This window comes from Aptenodytes patagonicus, chromosome 10, assembly GCF_965638725.1.
Source record: "Aptenodytes patagonicus chromosome 10, bAptPat1.pri.cur, whole genome shotgun sequence".
In the NCBI taxonomy this organism is placed as follows: Eukaryota; Metazoa; Chordata; class Aves; order Sphenisciformes; family Spheniscidae; genus Aptenodytes; species Aptenodytes patagonicus.
In genome coordinates this window covers 18,634,065-18,651,548 of record NC_134958.1, presented here as the reverse complement: position 1 = coordinate 18,651,548, position 17,484 = coordinate 18,634,065, and the positions used below count along the sequence as shown (strand labels likewise).

Here is a 17,484-nt window from a genome sequence, read left to right as displayed (position 1 = left end):
GCTGAAGAAGTTAAACATATTTACACAGTGAAGGAGGTAAAAATTACTTTTAAGAAATCTGTAAGTAACCTGTAAGTATATATCTTTCTTTACGGGTACATTTGCAAAATAATAGAGAGGTCCCTCTTTCAACAATCTTTCACTATTTCTGGCTGGGGTTCCTTCCACCCCACAAAGACCTTTTCACTTTTTGTAGGTGCTCAGAAGGTTCTTTGAGAAATAAATTATTTGGATCTTCTTATGGACATCCATTTCATGGATGGGTTTAGTTTTGATGCGATTCCTTAGAATAGAGAAGTATGGGCTTTTTTTTTCTCTCCATGAATATGCACCTTTTTTCTCCATTTTCTGAGGGAAAAAGACACCACCTTTCCATAGTCAGAAACACACTGACCCCGCTCTGCCTGATTTAGTCCAGAAACTTGAATGTATCCCAGTCCCCCAGTGAACCACTGGCAGTAGTTTACCATTTTGGGCTAATATGTATTAATTCAAAGTAAATGAAAGAGCTCCAACAAGCGAAATCAGATTAGGCAGCAGTGGTTAGATGCAGTCTTCTATGTTGAGAGACTTGAGTTCTTACCCTGAGTCAGCAGAGAAGTTTTGTTTGTTCTAAAAGAATGTACTGGACATGGAGATATTTGCTATTTGATGTTGAATTTGCTGCTGAAACAATTTTTAAATTTTATATGTTACTATCAGGTTAGCATAAAGCTTTAATCTCTGTTGTTGCAAATGTCTGTTTACCTAAGTTGGAAAGAGTTTCCCACTGCAACCAGCAATCCTATTACTTTATTTGCTCTTTTTGAATAAACAAATGCCCAATGATACGTTGGATATTTCTGTTTAAGAGCTTTTCTTGCCAGTAGTTGGGGCTTTTGCCTATAATGTTTGCTGTGAAATCAGCATGGCATTTTAAAAATCAGCATTTTACAACCAAGTTCACTTTAAAATGTTTAACAAATTGCAATGACACACCTTTTCAATTCAGTTATTTCATCTTCTCATCCTATTTAAATCAGTGTTTTAAAGATCTGTGTGATTGTAGTCATAACTTAACTTCATCTAAACGTAGCCTGGTGCTATGGAATTGCTTCAGATGTTCTTTGTATAATGCTAATTATACAAATTATACTGGACACCTCGAATTTATAAAGGTGAGAGTGTTTACTGACAAAAAAAATTACTTTAAGATTTTTTTGGTAGTACAAAGACAACTGAATTAATCCCTCAGCATTATAGGTAGTGAAAAGCTGTTGGATCCATGGAAAGTGGCTGGCTTTAATGTGAGAAGGAGGGAAAAATACATGTGGGTAAAATACAGAAGTGGGTAAAATACATGTGGGTAAAATACAGAAGTTCACAAATCTTTCTTTCAGCTTCTAGAAACTTAAGAAAACAACCCGTTGGATGATTGTTTTGTTCATCTAAAAGGCCAGATACACTATTGGATATGGCAATTATATTACCAAGAGCACTCCTCACAAAAATCTCTTTTCCGGGGGGAGGGAAAGAGAGGAAGATGTTAGAAAAACGTAGGTTTGCACACCATTAACTACATAAGCATCCCTCTCCCTGTGCTACAAATGGAGAAGTAGGGTGCAGAGGGGTTAATTGGTTTAATGGCTCCGCCTAGGAGCACAACCGGTTCTCCTCAGAGGACTACAGGATACAGAATACCAAAGAGCCATCTATTTTAGTATATTTGCTTTATTGAAGGATTTTTTTTTTTCCTGGCTCGTGGCTATTGACAGAAATTAAACTTTAAAGTGATGCAAAAGCAGCAGCCAGATGCTAAGCTTAGCTGTGCAGCAGGTGCGAGGAGCAGGTGGCCTGCCAGGTTCTTTGTAGAAAAGCAAATTAATTATAGTTTCAGCTCTGCTTGTACCAGGATGGGGAGTCACCGTGGACTATAACCTGGCCCTGCCTGGCTACAAGAAGAAGCCCTGGGGTCACTTTTGCGAACAGACTGTAGAAGGATAATGGAAAAATACACTACCCCCGTTTCTTTAAGACGGTCTGTTAGAAAGCTGCCTGGGGTGCCGGGCGGCAGACCGCGCCCCACACGGTGTCCCTGAGGAGAAGCCCGCGGGTCGGGGCGCAGTGGAGGGGAGGAGGCAGGGCGGGGGGGGGGCTGAGCCCTCCCGCCCTTCAACACCGGGAAGGCCACCGAGGCGGCCCCCGAGGCGCCGCGTCCGTACCCCTGCTCGGGGCGCCCTCCGCCCCAGCGGGCCGCGCAGCCGTTCCGACCGTTAGTTACCTCGCGCGCCGGGCGGCTCTGCGCGCGCGGCACTGCCCTCCCGCGCGCCGCCGCTTCTCCTCAGGGGGCCGCCGAGGCGCCCGCGCTCGGCCGCCCCGCGGTAAGATCCCTCCGCCAGCGTGGGTAATGCGCCGGCGCCCGTCTGGGCTCGCGACACGGGCCTCCAGCTCCTCCCGCTGTCCCTGCGGCGCCGCCGGCTGGACTTGCCCACGGAAGGAGGCAAGTGCTGGCGAGGGTCTCCCCGGCTTCCCCTCAGAGTCCCCTGCCGTAGAGGGCCCTGTGGCGCAGGTGCTCCTCGAGACACTGGATGGCGGCATCGTCCACCAGGGGGTCGAACTTGTTGGCCAAGAGGTGGTGCTGCTGGAGCATCCAGGGCAAATCGCCCACCCCGTAGATGCAGACGCTGCGCTGGTGCTGGCCGGTGCAGGGCGGGTAGGGCGCGCCCTTGCTGGTGTCGCCCTCCAGGTACTGCCACTTGACCAGGCGGGGCAGGGCGTTCATGTCCGAGAGCTGGAACTTGTCATTCTGGGGCATGGCGCCCGGCACACCGGGCATGCGGTTGAGGGTGGCCCAGACGTACTCGTCAGGGCTGTAGGTGTCTTTGGCCCACTCGAGGAACTGCTGCGCCGTGGGGTTCTCAAAGACGTGCTGCACGAAGGCCCGCGTGATCACGATGTACGCGTTGCCTGTGAACATGGGAGAGTTGTGGGGTGGCGGCAGTTTCTCTGTGGCTGTCCGGGAGATGAAGTCCCCCACTTCGTGGTGGTACTGCCAGCGCGCCTGCTTCAAGGCCGAGGGCTTCTCTGACTCCATGCTGTTCCGCCCCTGCAGCATCTTCAGGGCATGGACAATCTGGGTATTGGTCTTGATGGGGAAATCAGTGCCGCAGGTGTTGAGCATGTAGTGCCATGGTATGGGGCTCTGCAACAGGTCCTGCATGCAGTTGAGGTCGGCCTGCAGCCGGGACCAGGAGGCATAGACCACCTTTTCCAGGCGGCTAGCCACAAAGACATTGGGGAAGCAGGCTACGATGGCCCGCACAGCCTCCTGGAAGGCGGCCGGGGACTTGCTGTCAGTGTGGACGCAGTAGACGTTCTGGGGGGCGTAGAGGGACCGCAGGAGCCGCTCGAACATCTCGATTTTGTCATGGATGACCATGGAGTAGGCGATGGGGAACTCTGCCTCCTCCTGGCTCAGTGGGAACTCAATGAACCGCCGGGTCTCCTTGAAGCTGCTGCAGTCCTTCGTCATGTTCAGGTACTCGCCGGGCGTCAGGGCAACCTTTTTGTTCGCAACCTCCAGGTTGCTGAGCTGGGCCTCCTGGATGGCTTTCTCATCCCCGCGGACGACCCCCGAGCAGTTGATCCTGCGGCCGGGGGAGAGCTCCAGCGCCTGGTAGAGGCGCTCGCGGCAGCGGGGGTGGGCGGCGGCGTCCGCGTGGGCGTCGGGGCAGGGCCGCGTGGCGCTGCGCAGCGCCACGGCGGCGGCCAGCAGCAGGGAGCCGAGCAGCGCCGCGCAGCGCCGCCGCGCCTGCAGGGGGTTCTTGCGGCGCGGCTGCATGTCCCGGCGGCGGCGGGCACGGTCGGCTCCCTCGCGCGCCGCTCCGCCACGTGCGGGTCGCCCTCCCCGCCGCTCGGGGGCGAGGCGCTGCCCGACCCCCCGTCCGCGGCCGCCTTGCCTCGACGGGTCGGGTCTTGCCTCTGGGGTGGGCTTTACTGAGGGCGCTGGAGCCGGTGCTGCGCAAAGAGTAACCTGGCAGCCTGGGTGCCTGCTTCCTGGGCAGTGGTGAAATCGTGGCAGGGCGATCTCGGTATAAGCGCCGGTGAATAATAGGTGAATAAAAGGAAGTCTCCTCCCTCCCCGTGGCGTGACTGCATTTGGTTTTATGAGCGCTGGAGGTAGTTGTATATCTTGTATGTCTGTTTAAAGGAAGATATTTTATCTTAGCCCTGTCCAGTGTGTAACACGAGGAAAATTCCTCTAGAATGCAACCCCATGCAACACACTTTTAAAAAAGATTTTACTAGATGACTTTGAGATCTAACCTGCTTTTCCAGTGTTCAGATCATTCCAGCTTACAGGTCAAGGGAGTGACAGCAATAGCGCTGTAGTCTAGAAGCCCAGCTGCAGCAAGCTTTCTGCTGGCCTGGAGCATTTTGAGCTTTAGTGAAGGATTATTGAAAAAGATGTTGGGTAACTGGGCAAAGTGGAATCTCTGCTTCTATAGTGGAAGCAGAGGGTGAAGACAGAGGCCATGGTTTATAAATAATTTGCCACAAAGTGTCCGCTTAAAGGAAGGAGTGAGAGAACGCTGGTGGAGAGCGTCAGGACCTCCTGTATGCACCTACGTGCACATCCTGGCTAAGTATCACTTAATAGAAAAAGAGGGATAACTGCAAGTGATTAAAATATGCATTGTGCTGTGATGAACAAAATAATGTCCCCTAGGTTTTGCAGTCATCCTGAGCCACTTTGTGGTTTGAACCAAACATGGTATTTGGTACCATGTTTGTAAAAAAGGGCCAGCTTCAACAGTTTCAATGATGAGTCAAAATTTCTAAGATGGGTTTTCTAAGATACAAACAAAGGTGTATTTCTTTTAATTTTTTTTTTCTTCCTCCAGATCTATCAAGGAACCAAACTCACAGGACCTGCGGCTGGGCTGAGGACAGTTGATGTAAGTGCAGTTCTGCATGAATTCTAGAAAACAGCAGCAGTTACTTCCCCAATTTCAAAACTGAGATTATTTGTTGAATTACTAGCTTTATGCAATTCAGTAAATAATTGTCTTAGACATCGGTGGTTCAGAAATTCTAATGGGCGTTATGAAAGGCAATGATGTGATACATACAGTATTTCCCATATGCACAGCTGTCAGTTTGCCTGTGCTAAGTACCAAAGTGAATGTGCTTGGGAGAAACATGGGGAAAAAAGGCTTGGGGAATGTAAACAAGATGCTAGATGGGCCAGCTGCTTTCTCAGTGCAAGGAAGACATTCATCCCATTTATATGTGTACTTTGCTCCCAAAATTTGTTTCTAAGCTATGTTCAGCTTGCACTAGAGAGCTCATTCACCTGAACAATTTCAAAGCATCTGAGGAAAGGTACTTTCCAAGAAACCCTTGGAACAGGACAATAATAATCCTCTCGGTATATCTTCTGCACTTCCAAGCAGCTCTTCTCCTCCAGGTCACCTCTGCTAGACTGTATCCTTGCAGTACTGTATGGAGGAATGGCAAGTTCTTGTAGTCTGGGGGGTTTCTTTTTCTAAAGCAATGTCTTTATATTGATCCTCTACTCTGATTTCAGTACGCAGATATCCTCTTTCATACAGCCATTGCTTGTGGACTTGGAAAACAGGAACATATTTTACATCTTGTATAGCATTGTAAACAATCATTTCTACTTTAAGGTTCTAGCTGCTCTGTATGAGTTGTGCCGTGTAACGCTGTGGTGCAAGAAATCCTCAAATTCTTAATCCCACAGGAAATGCTGAAAACATGACGACTCCACATGAGAGCTCTTAAATGGGCTATGGTTATTTCCAGTTATGTGCATTTTTTGAGTAATTTTTCAAAAATTATGGTGATGTGATTCAGAAATGCAGTGGTGTTTTTTCCAAAGGTGTTTTTCAGGAAGTTGAAAAGAAACTGTAACTCTTTAATCACATTTATACCATCCGTAATTCTTTGTTAAGAGTCAACAATTGCTAAGTCTAACCTGAGACTTCAAAAATGTGTTTTCAGTGTTCTCAGCTATACTTTTAAAGCCAACAGTGTATTCTGTCTCTGAACAGTGCCAAAAGCTAAACCCTACCCCCACCCCAAAACAGTGTGTGAAATGACAGCAAATTGCTGCTGTATTTCATTTTATGCTGGCCAATGGATGAAGTCACATGCAGAGAATAGATTGTAGGAGTAATACACTGCTTGAAAATGCTGTCATACACATTGACAAATATCAGCCACATGGAAAATTATTTTCGGAAAAGTTATCTTTGTTGATAACTTTATCTGACAGTAAATGTTTTTTCAAGGAAAGCCCAATACTGAGTAAGGAAAGAAATTATTTTGGATTAATTTGTCAATATTCTGTAAATTTAGTCACAGGTTCATCAATATGAAACTTCTTTGGAAGAAGTTTGTCACTTAGCATTAACATCTTGAACTTGTTCAGTGCAAGAAACTTGAAACTTTTGAAGATTTCTATGGTTAGCAGCGTGGCCATAGGACCACACATCATCTATTCTGTGGTACATAGCTCTTCATATACAGGCTCTTATCTCAAGTTAAAAAAAGCTCAGCAAACCCAAGTAGTCTGAAGTACTTATGCCTCTACTGACTGAAATATCTTCCTTGCCCACTTTCAGGGTGAATTTTTAAAACTGTCTCCTTTGGAAAGTATGAAATGTAAATGTCCAGCTAAACACTTAGCTGAAAATCTGAAAAACCTCTATAATAGTTACCAGTTGATCACCAAGTTGATCACACTATATGTACTGACCAACCCTCTCTGAATGACTTTTTTGTTATTTGGCACACCAGTTTTTCCTCTGCTTTGGTATTATTCTTTATGCGTTCTCTTAAGAGCAAGTGGTAATCCACATGATGAACACAGGTAAATATTTGCTTTATTCTCTGCTAAGCGTATCTGCTGCGTAACCACAGCAGATGAGCTGTGGTTATGATTGCAAACTTTACAACTTCTGTGAAGCTTGGTATCTAACTTGTCTGATATGAATAGTATGTATTACAGACAAGATATATACATGTAAAAAACTTCATGAAAATGAATTTGTCCTTAGTGATGGTTTAGACAAATAGTTGATATTTCAGCTATGTAACAGAATACAGATGCTAACATCTCATCATACAGAAAGTTGTTTTTTTCTGTTCCATTTTCATGATGAAATAACTTAATTGTTAAAGACACATGAAAATGGAATTAAATAAAACATAATTAACAGCGTGCTTTCTGCAAAGCTGCTTTTTTCCATTAGAGAAATGTTAGCCTACACAAAATAATATTTTGTTGGTAAAGTCCAAGACTTGAGAACTTGTTTTCATACTAAATAGGGATTAAAAACTGTTAATATTGATATTCTTATGTGTAACTGTAACTTCCAAAATACTTCACTTTAAACTGTGGACTCAATTCCCTGGCTTTGACTTTGTTTAATGATGGTACATGTCTCAATGAACACAAAAGTGACTTTGTTTAAAAGTGAGTGTAAAACAACTGTCCTATAGTAAGGCTACTATAGCACTGTCTACAAGGTAACAGCAGCCACTTGATCACTTACATAAAGAGATCAATAGCCTGGAGATATGACAGTAGATTACAATGTAAGAGGAGGATGATTTAATCATATTTAGATAATAATCTTGCAGAACACTATCTGTGAGAAGTTACATAATGTAAGATTCGCTCATGACTTGGCGGGGCTCATCGAGAGGGCTTTAAACTAGGTTTGAAGGGGGAAGGGGATAAAACCAGGCTCACTAGAGATGAGCCTAGGGCTAGCATGCCAGTGCTGGGGGTGAAATCGATAGCCCAGCTCAAGTGCATCTACACCAATGCACGCAGCATGGGCGGCAAACAGGAGGAGCTGGAAGCCATTGTGCAGCGGGATAGCTATGACTTAGTCGCCATCACAGAAACATGGTGGGGTGACTCTCATGATTGGAGTGCTGCAATGGATGGCTATAGACTCTTCAGAAGGGACAGGCGAGGAAGGAGAGGCGGTGGGGTGGCTCTGTATGCTAGGGAGTGTTTCGATTGTCTAGAGCTCAATGATTGTGATGATGATACAGTCGAGTGTTTATGGGTAAGGATGAGGGGAAAGGCCAACAAGGCAGATATCCTGCTGGGAGTCTGTTATAGACCACCTAACCAGGATGAAGAGGCGGATGAGGCGTTCTACAAGCGGCTGGCAGAAGTCTCACAACCGCTAGCCCTTGTTCTCGTGGGGGACTTCAACTTCCCGGACGTCTGCTGGAAATACAACACGGCAGAGAGGAAGCAGTCTAGGAGGTTCCTGGAGTGTGTGGAAGACAACTTCCTGACACAGCTGGTAAGGGAGCCTACCAGGGGAGGTGCCTCGCTTGACCTGCTGTTTACTAACAGAGAAGGACTGGTGGGAGATGTGGTGGTCAGAGGCCGTCTTGGGCTTAGTGACCATGAAATGATAGAATTCTCGATTCTCGGTGAAGTAAGGAGGGGGGCCAGCAAAACCGCAACCATGGACTTCCGGAGGGCAGACTTTGGCCTGTTCAGGACAATGGTTGAGAGAGTCCCTTGAGAGACAGTCCTGAAGGGCAAAGGGGTCCAGGAAGGCTGGACGTTCTTCAAGAAGGAAGTCTTAAAGGTGCAGGAGCAGGCTGTACCCATATGCCGTAAGAAGAAAGGGCGGGGAAGATGGCCGGCCTGGCTGAACGGGGAGCTCTTGCTGGGACTCAGGAAAAAAAGGAGAGTTTACTGCTTGTGGAAGAAGGGGCAGGCGACTCAAGAAGAGTACAGGGATCTCGTTAGGTCTTGCAGAGAGGAAATGAGAAAGGCAAAAGCCCAGCTAGAACGCAATCTGGCCGCTGTCGTTAGAGACAACAAAAAATGTTTTTACAAATATATTAATGACGAGAGCCAAGGAGAATCTCCATCCTTCATTGGATGCGGAGGGGAATACTGTCACTGAGGATGAGGAAAAGGCTGAGATACTTAATGCCTTCTTTGCCTCAGTCTTTAATAGTCAGACCAGTTATCCTCAGGGTACTCAGCCCCCTGAGCTGGAAGACAGGGATGGCGAGCAGGATAAACCCCCCATAATCCAAGGGGAAGCAGTTAACGACCTGCTACGCCACCTGGACGCTCACAAGTCTATGGGGCTGGATGGGATCCACCCGAGAGTGCTGAGGGAGCTGGCGGAGGTGCTCACCAAGCCGCTCTCCATCATTTATCAGCAGTCCTGGTTAACAGGGGAGGTCCCGGACGACTGGAGGCTTGCCAATGTGACGCCCATCCACAAGAAGGGCCGGAAGGAGGATCCGGGGAACTACAGGCCTGTCAGCCTGACCTCGGTGCCGGGGAAGATTATGGAGCGGTTCATCTTGAGGGCGCTCACAAGGCACGAGCGGGACAACCAGGGGATCCAGCCTAGCCAGCACGGATTCATGAGAGGTAGGTCCTGCTTGACCAGGTGACTCGCCTAGTGGATGAGGGAAAGGCTGTGGATGTGGTCTACCTGGACTTCAGCAAGGCCTTTGACACTGTCTCCCACAGCATTCTCCTAGAGAAGCTGGCAGCTCACGGCTTAGACAGGTGGACTCTGTGCTGGGTCAAAAACTGGCTGGACGGCCGGGCCCAGAGAGTTGTGGTGAATGGAGTTACATCCAGTTGGCGGCCGGTCATGAGCGGTGTTCCCCAGGGCTCAGTTTTGGGGCCGGTCTTGTTCAATATCTTTATCAATGATCTGGATGAGGGGATTGAGAGCACCCTCAGTCAGTTTGCAGACGACACCAAGTTGGGTGGGAGTGTTGATCTGCTCGAGGGTAGGAAGGCTCTGCAGAGGGACCTGGACAGGCTGGATCGATGGGCCGAGGCCAACTGTATGAGATTCAACAAGGCCACGTGCCGGGTCCTGCACTTCGGCCACAACAACCCCATGCAGCGCTACAGGCTTGGGGAAGAGTGGCTGGAAAGCTGCCTGTCAGAAAAGGACCTGGGGGTGCTGGTCGACAGCCGGCTGAACGTGAGCCGGCAGCGTGCCCAGGCGGCCAAGAAGGCCAATGGCGTCCTGGCCTGTATCAGAAATAGTGTGGCCAGCAGGAGTAGGGAAGTGATCGTCCCCCTGTACTCGGCACTGGTGAGGCCGCACCTCGACTACTGTGTTCAGTTTTGGGCCCCTCACTACAAGAAGGACGTCGAGGTGCTGGAGCGTGTCCAGAGAAGGGCAACGAGGCTGGTGAGGGGTCTGGGGAACAAGTCTGATGAGGAGCGGCTGAGGGAACTGGGGTTGTTTAGCCTGGAGAAAAGGAGGCTGAGGGGAGACCTCATCGCTCTCTACAACTCCCTGAAAGGAGGTTGTAGCGAGGTGGGTGTTGGTCTCTTCTCCCAAGTAACAAGCGATAGGACGAGAGGAAATGGCCTCAAGTTGCGCCAGGGGAGGTTTAGATTGGATGTAAGGAAAAATTTCTTTACTGACAGAGTGGTTAAACATTGGAACAGGCTGCCCAGGGAAGTGGTTGAGTCCCCATCCCTGGAGGTATTTAAAAGACGTGTAGATGAGGCGCTTAGGGACATGGTTTAGTGGGCATGGTGGTGTTGGGTTGACGGTTGGACTTGATGATCTTAGAGGTCTTTTCCAACCTTAATGATTCTATGATTCTATGATTCTTGTGGTATGCTTTTTGCAGAAACATACAACAGGCTGCAACCCTCTAAAGTTGTTTATATTTGAAATGACGAAGGAATGGCATAGAGAGGAGTTCCGGTGTTTGGCAGTGATGGCCGTGGCTTAAACATCACTGTGCTGTCATAAGACAGATGGGTGTTTCTATTCATTTCCAGAATTCCCTTGTCAATATCAAAGAATGAAGAGTTCTTCATCAGTGTGAAGACTCTCAGTTAAAACAATTTTCATAAGTCTAGGTGCCATATCTCTCTAGTGCCTTTTTGTACATGCTTCCATTTTAATAAGCCATATCAAGTCAGAAGTTCCTGCTTTTTTAGCTTTCCTGTTAAGGAATAAAAAGAAGCATCAAAGGTGACTTGTTACCTACTTGCCTAATTGCACACTTTTTAGGTTGTGGTTCAGATAAATGCATTGGAGAGTAGAGAATAAACATGTATTCTGCTTGCTTCTTCAAGGGGGAAAAAAATACTATGTGATTGCTGATGGTACCACACCTGGTGAAGCACCTGGTAGAAATTTAGATTGTGATGGCAAGGTTCATAGTCTCCGTGGGTTCACCTGTACACAATTAGCTTGTAGAAGGAATAGGGTTTTCCCTGGGGAAGCAGCATTAATAAAGAAGGACAAACAGAACTTACGTGGAGGAATCAGCCTGAAGTGGTGGTTACAAAAATTGTAAGGAAAGGATTTTTATATATATAGATATACTGGCACCTTCTTTAGCATGACTTTTAAGAAATATATGGAAGTAGTAAGTTTTGTTAACCTAATCAGATAGACATCTGAGACCAGGGTTGTACATGCTACAAAAAAATAATGTGTGTTATACTCCATTGCTTGGGTGGGCTGAGAATTTTGGTTTTAGCTTCTTGGTCACAAATGGTTTGATAGTATTCTTTCTTTTTTTGAAGTTAGATTCTGTGCAGTCTGTTACAGACCAGCCTGTAGGGATTTTGAAGGACTCCACCTCTAAGCTATAATACCACTTTTAAGCTATCAGGGCATTGTTGTCTTTATCTGCTGCTTTTGTATTTTCTGCCGTCTCAGTTTTCAGAAGAGAGCTTTATTTCCTGATGATTCATTTGCAAGCATAGTGTGCATTGTGATGTAGTTTCTCCTATGTTGGCTAGCTGCTTTGTAGGCATTACTAGCTCACAGCTAACTTCTGTGTTCTCCAGGACGTTCGTGTCAGCAGGGTTCAGTTTATATTCACAGCACAAGGACTCTCATTTAACCTTTGTGCCTGATAGTTGTTTGGTTTTTATTTGTCATCTAGATAGTGAAGCGTTGAATAGAAGGAAATAGGTGCATGAGGCATAATTGTAATCAGAAAGCAATGCACTTTCCTTTGAGAACTCTTCCAGTGTGGGTCCTCTCCGCAGGCTACAGTCCTTCAGGATAAACCTGCTCCACCGTGGGTCCTCCACAGGCAGCAGTTTCTGGCAGAAAACCTGCTCCTGTGTGGGCTTCTCTTCACTGGTTGCAGCTTCCTTCAGGGCACACACCCTGCTCCCCCCGTGCCTTCTTCACTGGTCTTGGTATCTTCAAGATTGTTTCTTACACTTTCTCCACCCTGCCAACTGCTGAGCAGCTTTTTTTTTTTTTTTTAACCCTTTCGAAACATGTTTTCACAGGGGTGCTACCAGCTTCACTGATTGGCTCAGCTTTTTATGTCTGCCATGGGGCAGCTTCTGGTCTCTTATCACAGAGGCCCCCTCTGCCTCCTTACAAAATTGTTGCCGTGTTAACCCAGTAGATGAACCTTTGTTTGTAAAGAGATCCTCTTACACTAATGGCAGGCAGAGAGTGTGCAGAGGTGAGTGATAAGGGTGTGACTTAAAGGAGGAAAAGGCTGTATATGATTTTTTTTCTTGCTTTTGTCTTTCCCTTATTCCCTCTCCCACCCTCAGCTGGCTACATATTTGCATAGAGGCTGATGGCTCCAGTTATCTCGGTGTCCACTAGTATATTTTACAGCTATAAGATGATTTCTGGTATAGCTAACACGTCAAAGACATGTAGATAATTATCCAGGTTAACAGGTATCCAGGTTAACAGGTAACAGGTACCTAAAACCACGGAAAATCAGCTTGCAGGTTCTCTCCAAAGTTATATGGATTAGTTATGTGAGAAATACCTACCGGCATGAGGCCTGTAAAATTATTTTGCAGGCCCGCACCTAAAAATACTTAGGGCTGGCTCTGATCTTCCTGTAATTTTTTGGTTATGTAATAAAGAGTCATTAAAAAAAAATAGTGATACTCTCACTGACTGCTACTTAAGCAAAATTGTTCCTAAATATACTCTCTACATAATTTGCTGTTAAGTACACACTTTGTGTTAAAATGTAGTATTCTGTTGTGAAGAACTGCATTCCACTTCTTTCATGTGTGTTCACGTAGGGAATTTTCTTATTTGTGTCAAGTAGAAATGGATATTTTCCAAAAGAACTGTTCTTTTTTTAATCATTACTTGCTTTGAACTATGCTGACAGGAATTAGAGTTCTATCTTCTTGGCTGTTCAGACCTTTTTTTTTTTACTGACTCTGCTGGTATTGTGATACTTATCTACAAAATCATAGAATCATATTTGGCTTATAATTTTAAGATTTATAGTTTTAAAATTACTGACAAACATTTGGAAAACATCATGATAACCTTCCTGTTCTAGATCTTCAGAGACCAAAAGTTTGGTATTCTTTTTGTATGGAGTCTTTGGCACATCTTGCTTTCCTGGGGAGGGGGGAAGTAAACAAGGAAGTCTTGAGGTTTCAAAATAAATATAATAAACCTTATGCAAAAATGTATATATTATATGCATACACTTTATCTGTAAAACTTCAACATGATGAACAAGGTCTTATGCAGGTTTTGCTTTTTGAAATTGAAAACTGTCTAATTACAGACTTGAGCTTCGGTTTTCTTTCCATTTAATTTCAACCGAATTATGTGGCTCAGTCCTGTACTCTATAACAGGTTGACCTGTATCTTTACAAGCTACTAATACTGCATCCACACTAGCATCACCTTTGGTCGTTTTGATGACCAATTAGAGCGTAAGTCAATCTTTGAGGAAACTGTTGGATGTCAATTTTCTTTTTAGAGTTCTACTTCGTTGCTGGTTTGTGACAAATGGTTTGAAAGCACTATACACAATACCTCTGGGTCTGCCACTACATGGACATGATTCAGAAAGAACGTGAAAAGGCAGCATACAGTAAGTAAAAAATCAAAACACAATCATTTTTGTAGCATGCGTACCAGTTCCTATTTTGTAACTGAGCACTGCTTGATGCGAATCACCTTACAGTTGCAGCCTCATTGCTCTGCTGTTTCTGGATGTCTGTGGAAATCTTACTGGAGGGGAGAAGGATTTCTGCTTTTATCCAAGGCAGAATAGCTGGACTATATGGAGTAACAGTGAGTATGGCTTTGAAGAAAGCTTAAGCAGATAGTCATAATTGACATACAGTCAGCAGGATGTTATTTACTACCTGATGTTTTACACAAAAGCTGAACTCTGCTGATAAGGTATAATGAGTTTCCTAAATCACATTTTGTATAATACAGCAAAATAGGGGGACAAGGCGTTACTCACCTTATGCAGATTGCTGAAGAGACAGGCAAATAAGTGGGACGATGCTGGTAAAGGTGTGTAGAAAAAAAATCCTTTAAACTCTTAAAACTGGCACTGTTTCTGACTGTGGTGCCCAATGCTGGAAACTGGACTGTATCCTGGGGGAAGAAAATAACCGGATTTTTCTTGAAGGATGTAACACAAAGAAAACACAGTGATACTGGGGATGATAAATACATTACCTCATGCCTCATTGTTTCTAGAAAAGCATTGCTTCATACAGCATGGGAAATATAAGCAAAACAGCAAACAAAACTCTTTTAGATAAATGATAGAGGAGTTCAGGGCCATAGGAATAAAGAACCAAAAAGAATGAAATTAATTTTGTACATTTCCCACAATGGAGTACCCATGATAACTAACCTACTGAAGAGATTATTCCTTAACAGATAAAGGACTTCCTGAAATAGACAGAAGTGTTACTGAGAGAGTTTTTATCTGAACAAAAAATAACCTTAAAAGCATGTTAGCTTTGTTTCTTGCCTTGTTGGCAGCTGTCTAAATGGTATTCTGAACTTTAAGTGTTTCTCTTCTGTGGTAGAATTGTATTAATTTATCAACGTTCTGTGCGGTTTGTTTTGGTCATAAATAGTCTGCCATCATGATATCTATGCACAGAGTGAAGGCTAACGTACAGATTGTGTCCAAAGCTTCTGTGTAATGTAATATGTTTCTTTCATGTCTCTGTGGCTGCCCAGAGATGCATCTGAATATGTTTAGAGGTACAGTTAATCTCATTGCATTTGAATGTTCCACAGCTGGATAAGAATACTTGGAGCAGGGAGTTTATCCAATTGGTGAATAGGTGTGTCCTGGGCTTAGTGAGTCCAGTAAATTTTCCTTCAATGCCTGTAGGATTCATGCAGAGCACCTTACCTTCACACTCGTGAAATGCAATATAAGCAAAGCCACAAGAGGAATCAGCAGGGGAAAGGTGATTGTTACTGTAGAACTGTTGTTGTGGGCTATTCGGTTCCATCTGAGGTTCCTGCAGTGTGCTGTCCTTGTTTTGGCTGCTCTGCTGCAAAGAAACCCAAGTATTTCATAGTAGTTTGAGTGTCCCTGCCTTCTCTGCCATACATGCTGCTACACAGCAATGGTCAAATATAAAATTGCTTTGTAGGGGGTGAAAAAAGCAGTTGTGGGGGAGTGTTGTACTACTTTGTCCTTATTTCAGGTGATCTATTTGCTTCCTATTTTTTGCCCTTTAAAAATCTCCTATACACTTGACATTTTTGCTTCCCCTCATGCAAAGCTAGAAGAAATATTAGCTGCACTTATTTCATGTCAGAGAAAATCCTTAAGATTTTTACTGGTTATTATGTCATTCCTTCCATGTTCATAGTATGTCTCCATAGTATTTCTCTGTCCATGGACATTGTTCCATACTGCTGTGAACTAACTCCAGGGAAAAAGATAGCAATAGCATAAGATAAATTTTCTGTACAGTAGGTAAGCAACTGAGGACTAGAACCACTAAGGTATTTGAGCATCTGTCGTGGTTTGACCCCAGCCAGCAACTAAGCACCACACAGCTGCTTGCTCAGTCCTATCTGGTGGGAAGGGGGAGAGAATCAGAAGAGTAAAAGTGAGAAAACTCGTGGGCTGAGATAAAGACAGTTTAATAGGTAAAGCAAAAGCTGCACACGCAAGCAAAGCAAAACAAGGAATTCATTCACCACTTCCCCTCGGCAGGCAGGCGTTCAGCCATCTCCAGGAAAGCAGGGCTCCATCACATGTAACAGTTACTGGGGAAGACAAACACCATCACTCCAAACGTCCCCCCCTTCCTCCTTCTTCCCCCAGCTTTGTATGCTGAGCATGATGTCACATGGTGTGGAATCTCCCTCTGGTCAGTTGGGGTCAGCTGTCCCGGCTGTGTCCCCTCCCACCTTCTTGTACCTCCCCAGCCTGCTCGCTGGTGGGGTGGGGTGAGAGGCAGAAAAGGCCTTGACTCTGTGTCAGCACTGCTCAGCAATAATGAAAACATCCCTGTGTTATCAACACTGTGTTCAGCACAAATCCAAAACGCAGCCCCATACTAGGTACTGTGAAGAAAATTAACTCTATCCCAGCCAAAACCAGCACATTCTCCACCCCTTATTCTGTACCATTTATGTCATGCTCAGGTCCCACACTATCCAATACGTCTTCATTAACCACCACCCTCCTTTCCATCCTTTGGTATAATACACAGATATCATTCCCTTAGTCTATGGACCACCCTTGTAAAATGTCCAGAAATGTCCACAAAATGTTCTCTGAGTTCATTTAGTCCGTGACTTTGAGTTCCATCTCTTATGGTGGTCACTCAGGACAGGAGAGGTGGTGTGTTGCGTGGAGTTGCTGGGCACCAAAGCCAGCTCAGGTCGGGTCACTGCTGCACTTGCACTGCTTCTTGTAAGGCTTGTCCTCCATTGGTTCAGGTGGTTCCTGCTATAGTAATTCCTTTAACATGCAACTCAAATCATGGGTTACAACAATTTAAAGGTACTATTTCCATTACAATCTCCACCCCTGGTCCCTTTGGGCTAGGTTATAGGGTTTAACGTTGCAATGAACTCCCCTTGCTCCTAGCCTGGCTAGCAACAAGGGGTTCCTGCTACGTCATGGGCTTATCAATGGCCACATGCTCTGAGGTGCTCCAGCATGACCTCGTGAACAACTACTGATGCTTCAAGGTGTACCCGCTGCAGCATGGACTTATCCACAGCCACCGATGCTTTGAGGTGTACCTTCTCCAGCATGGACTTATCCTTGGGCACAATCCCTTCAGAGGTATACCTGCTGTGGTACAGATGCTTCGAGGTGTACCTGCTCTGGCATGGGCTTATCCATGGCCACAGATGCTTCGCGGTGTCCTGCTCCCATGTGACTCATCCACAGGTCAGAGTCCCTTCGACTCAAGTTCACACTGGAGTTCCAGCCTGTCCAGTACAGCAGCACAGAAACAGCAGCGATGCCCTGGCCACCTGCCAGCCCAGGCGCATCGCCATTGCTGTTATCAAAATGTTCCCAGGCACAGCAGAGTAAGATGATCAGCAGTACAGCAAGCAGCGAAAGCAAAAAGCAGCCACTAATGAGCACAAGACTAATTTACAGTAAAGCAAGCAAGCCTCAGGACAAGCACAGGAGCCTGCCAATTAATAGCTAAACAGCAATAACAGCTATAAATTCCAT

General features: G+C 45.6%; 1 protein-coding gene across 1 annotated transcript; it reads right to left on the bottom strand.

The window, feature by feature from the left end:
* Window positions 1-2,434: 2,434 nt before the first annotated feature.
* Window positions 2,435-3,450, bottom strand: GCNT3 (glucosaminyl (N-acetyl) transferase 3, mucin type). The gene has a single exon (XM_076348722.1). The coding sequence runs from the start codon at window positions 3,416-3,418 to the stop codon at window positions 2,513-2,515; it is 906 nt and encodes a 301-aa protein (XP_076204837.1). The 5' UTR covers window positions 3,419-3,450; the 3' UTR covers window positions 2,435-2,512.
* Between the last annotated feature and the right edge of the window lie 14,034 nt (window positions 3,451-17,484).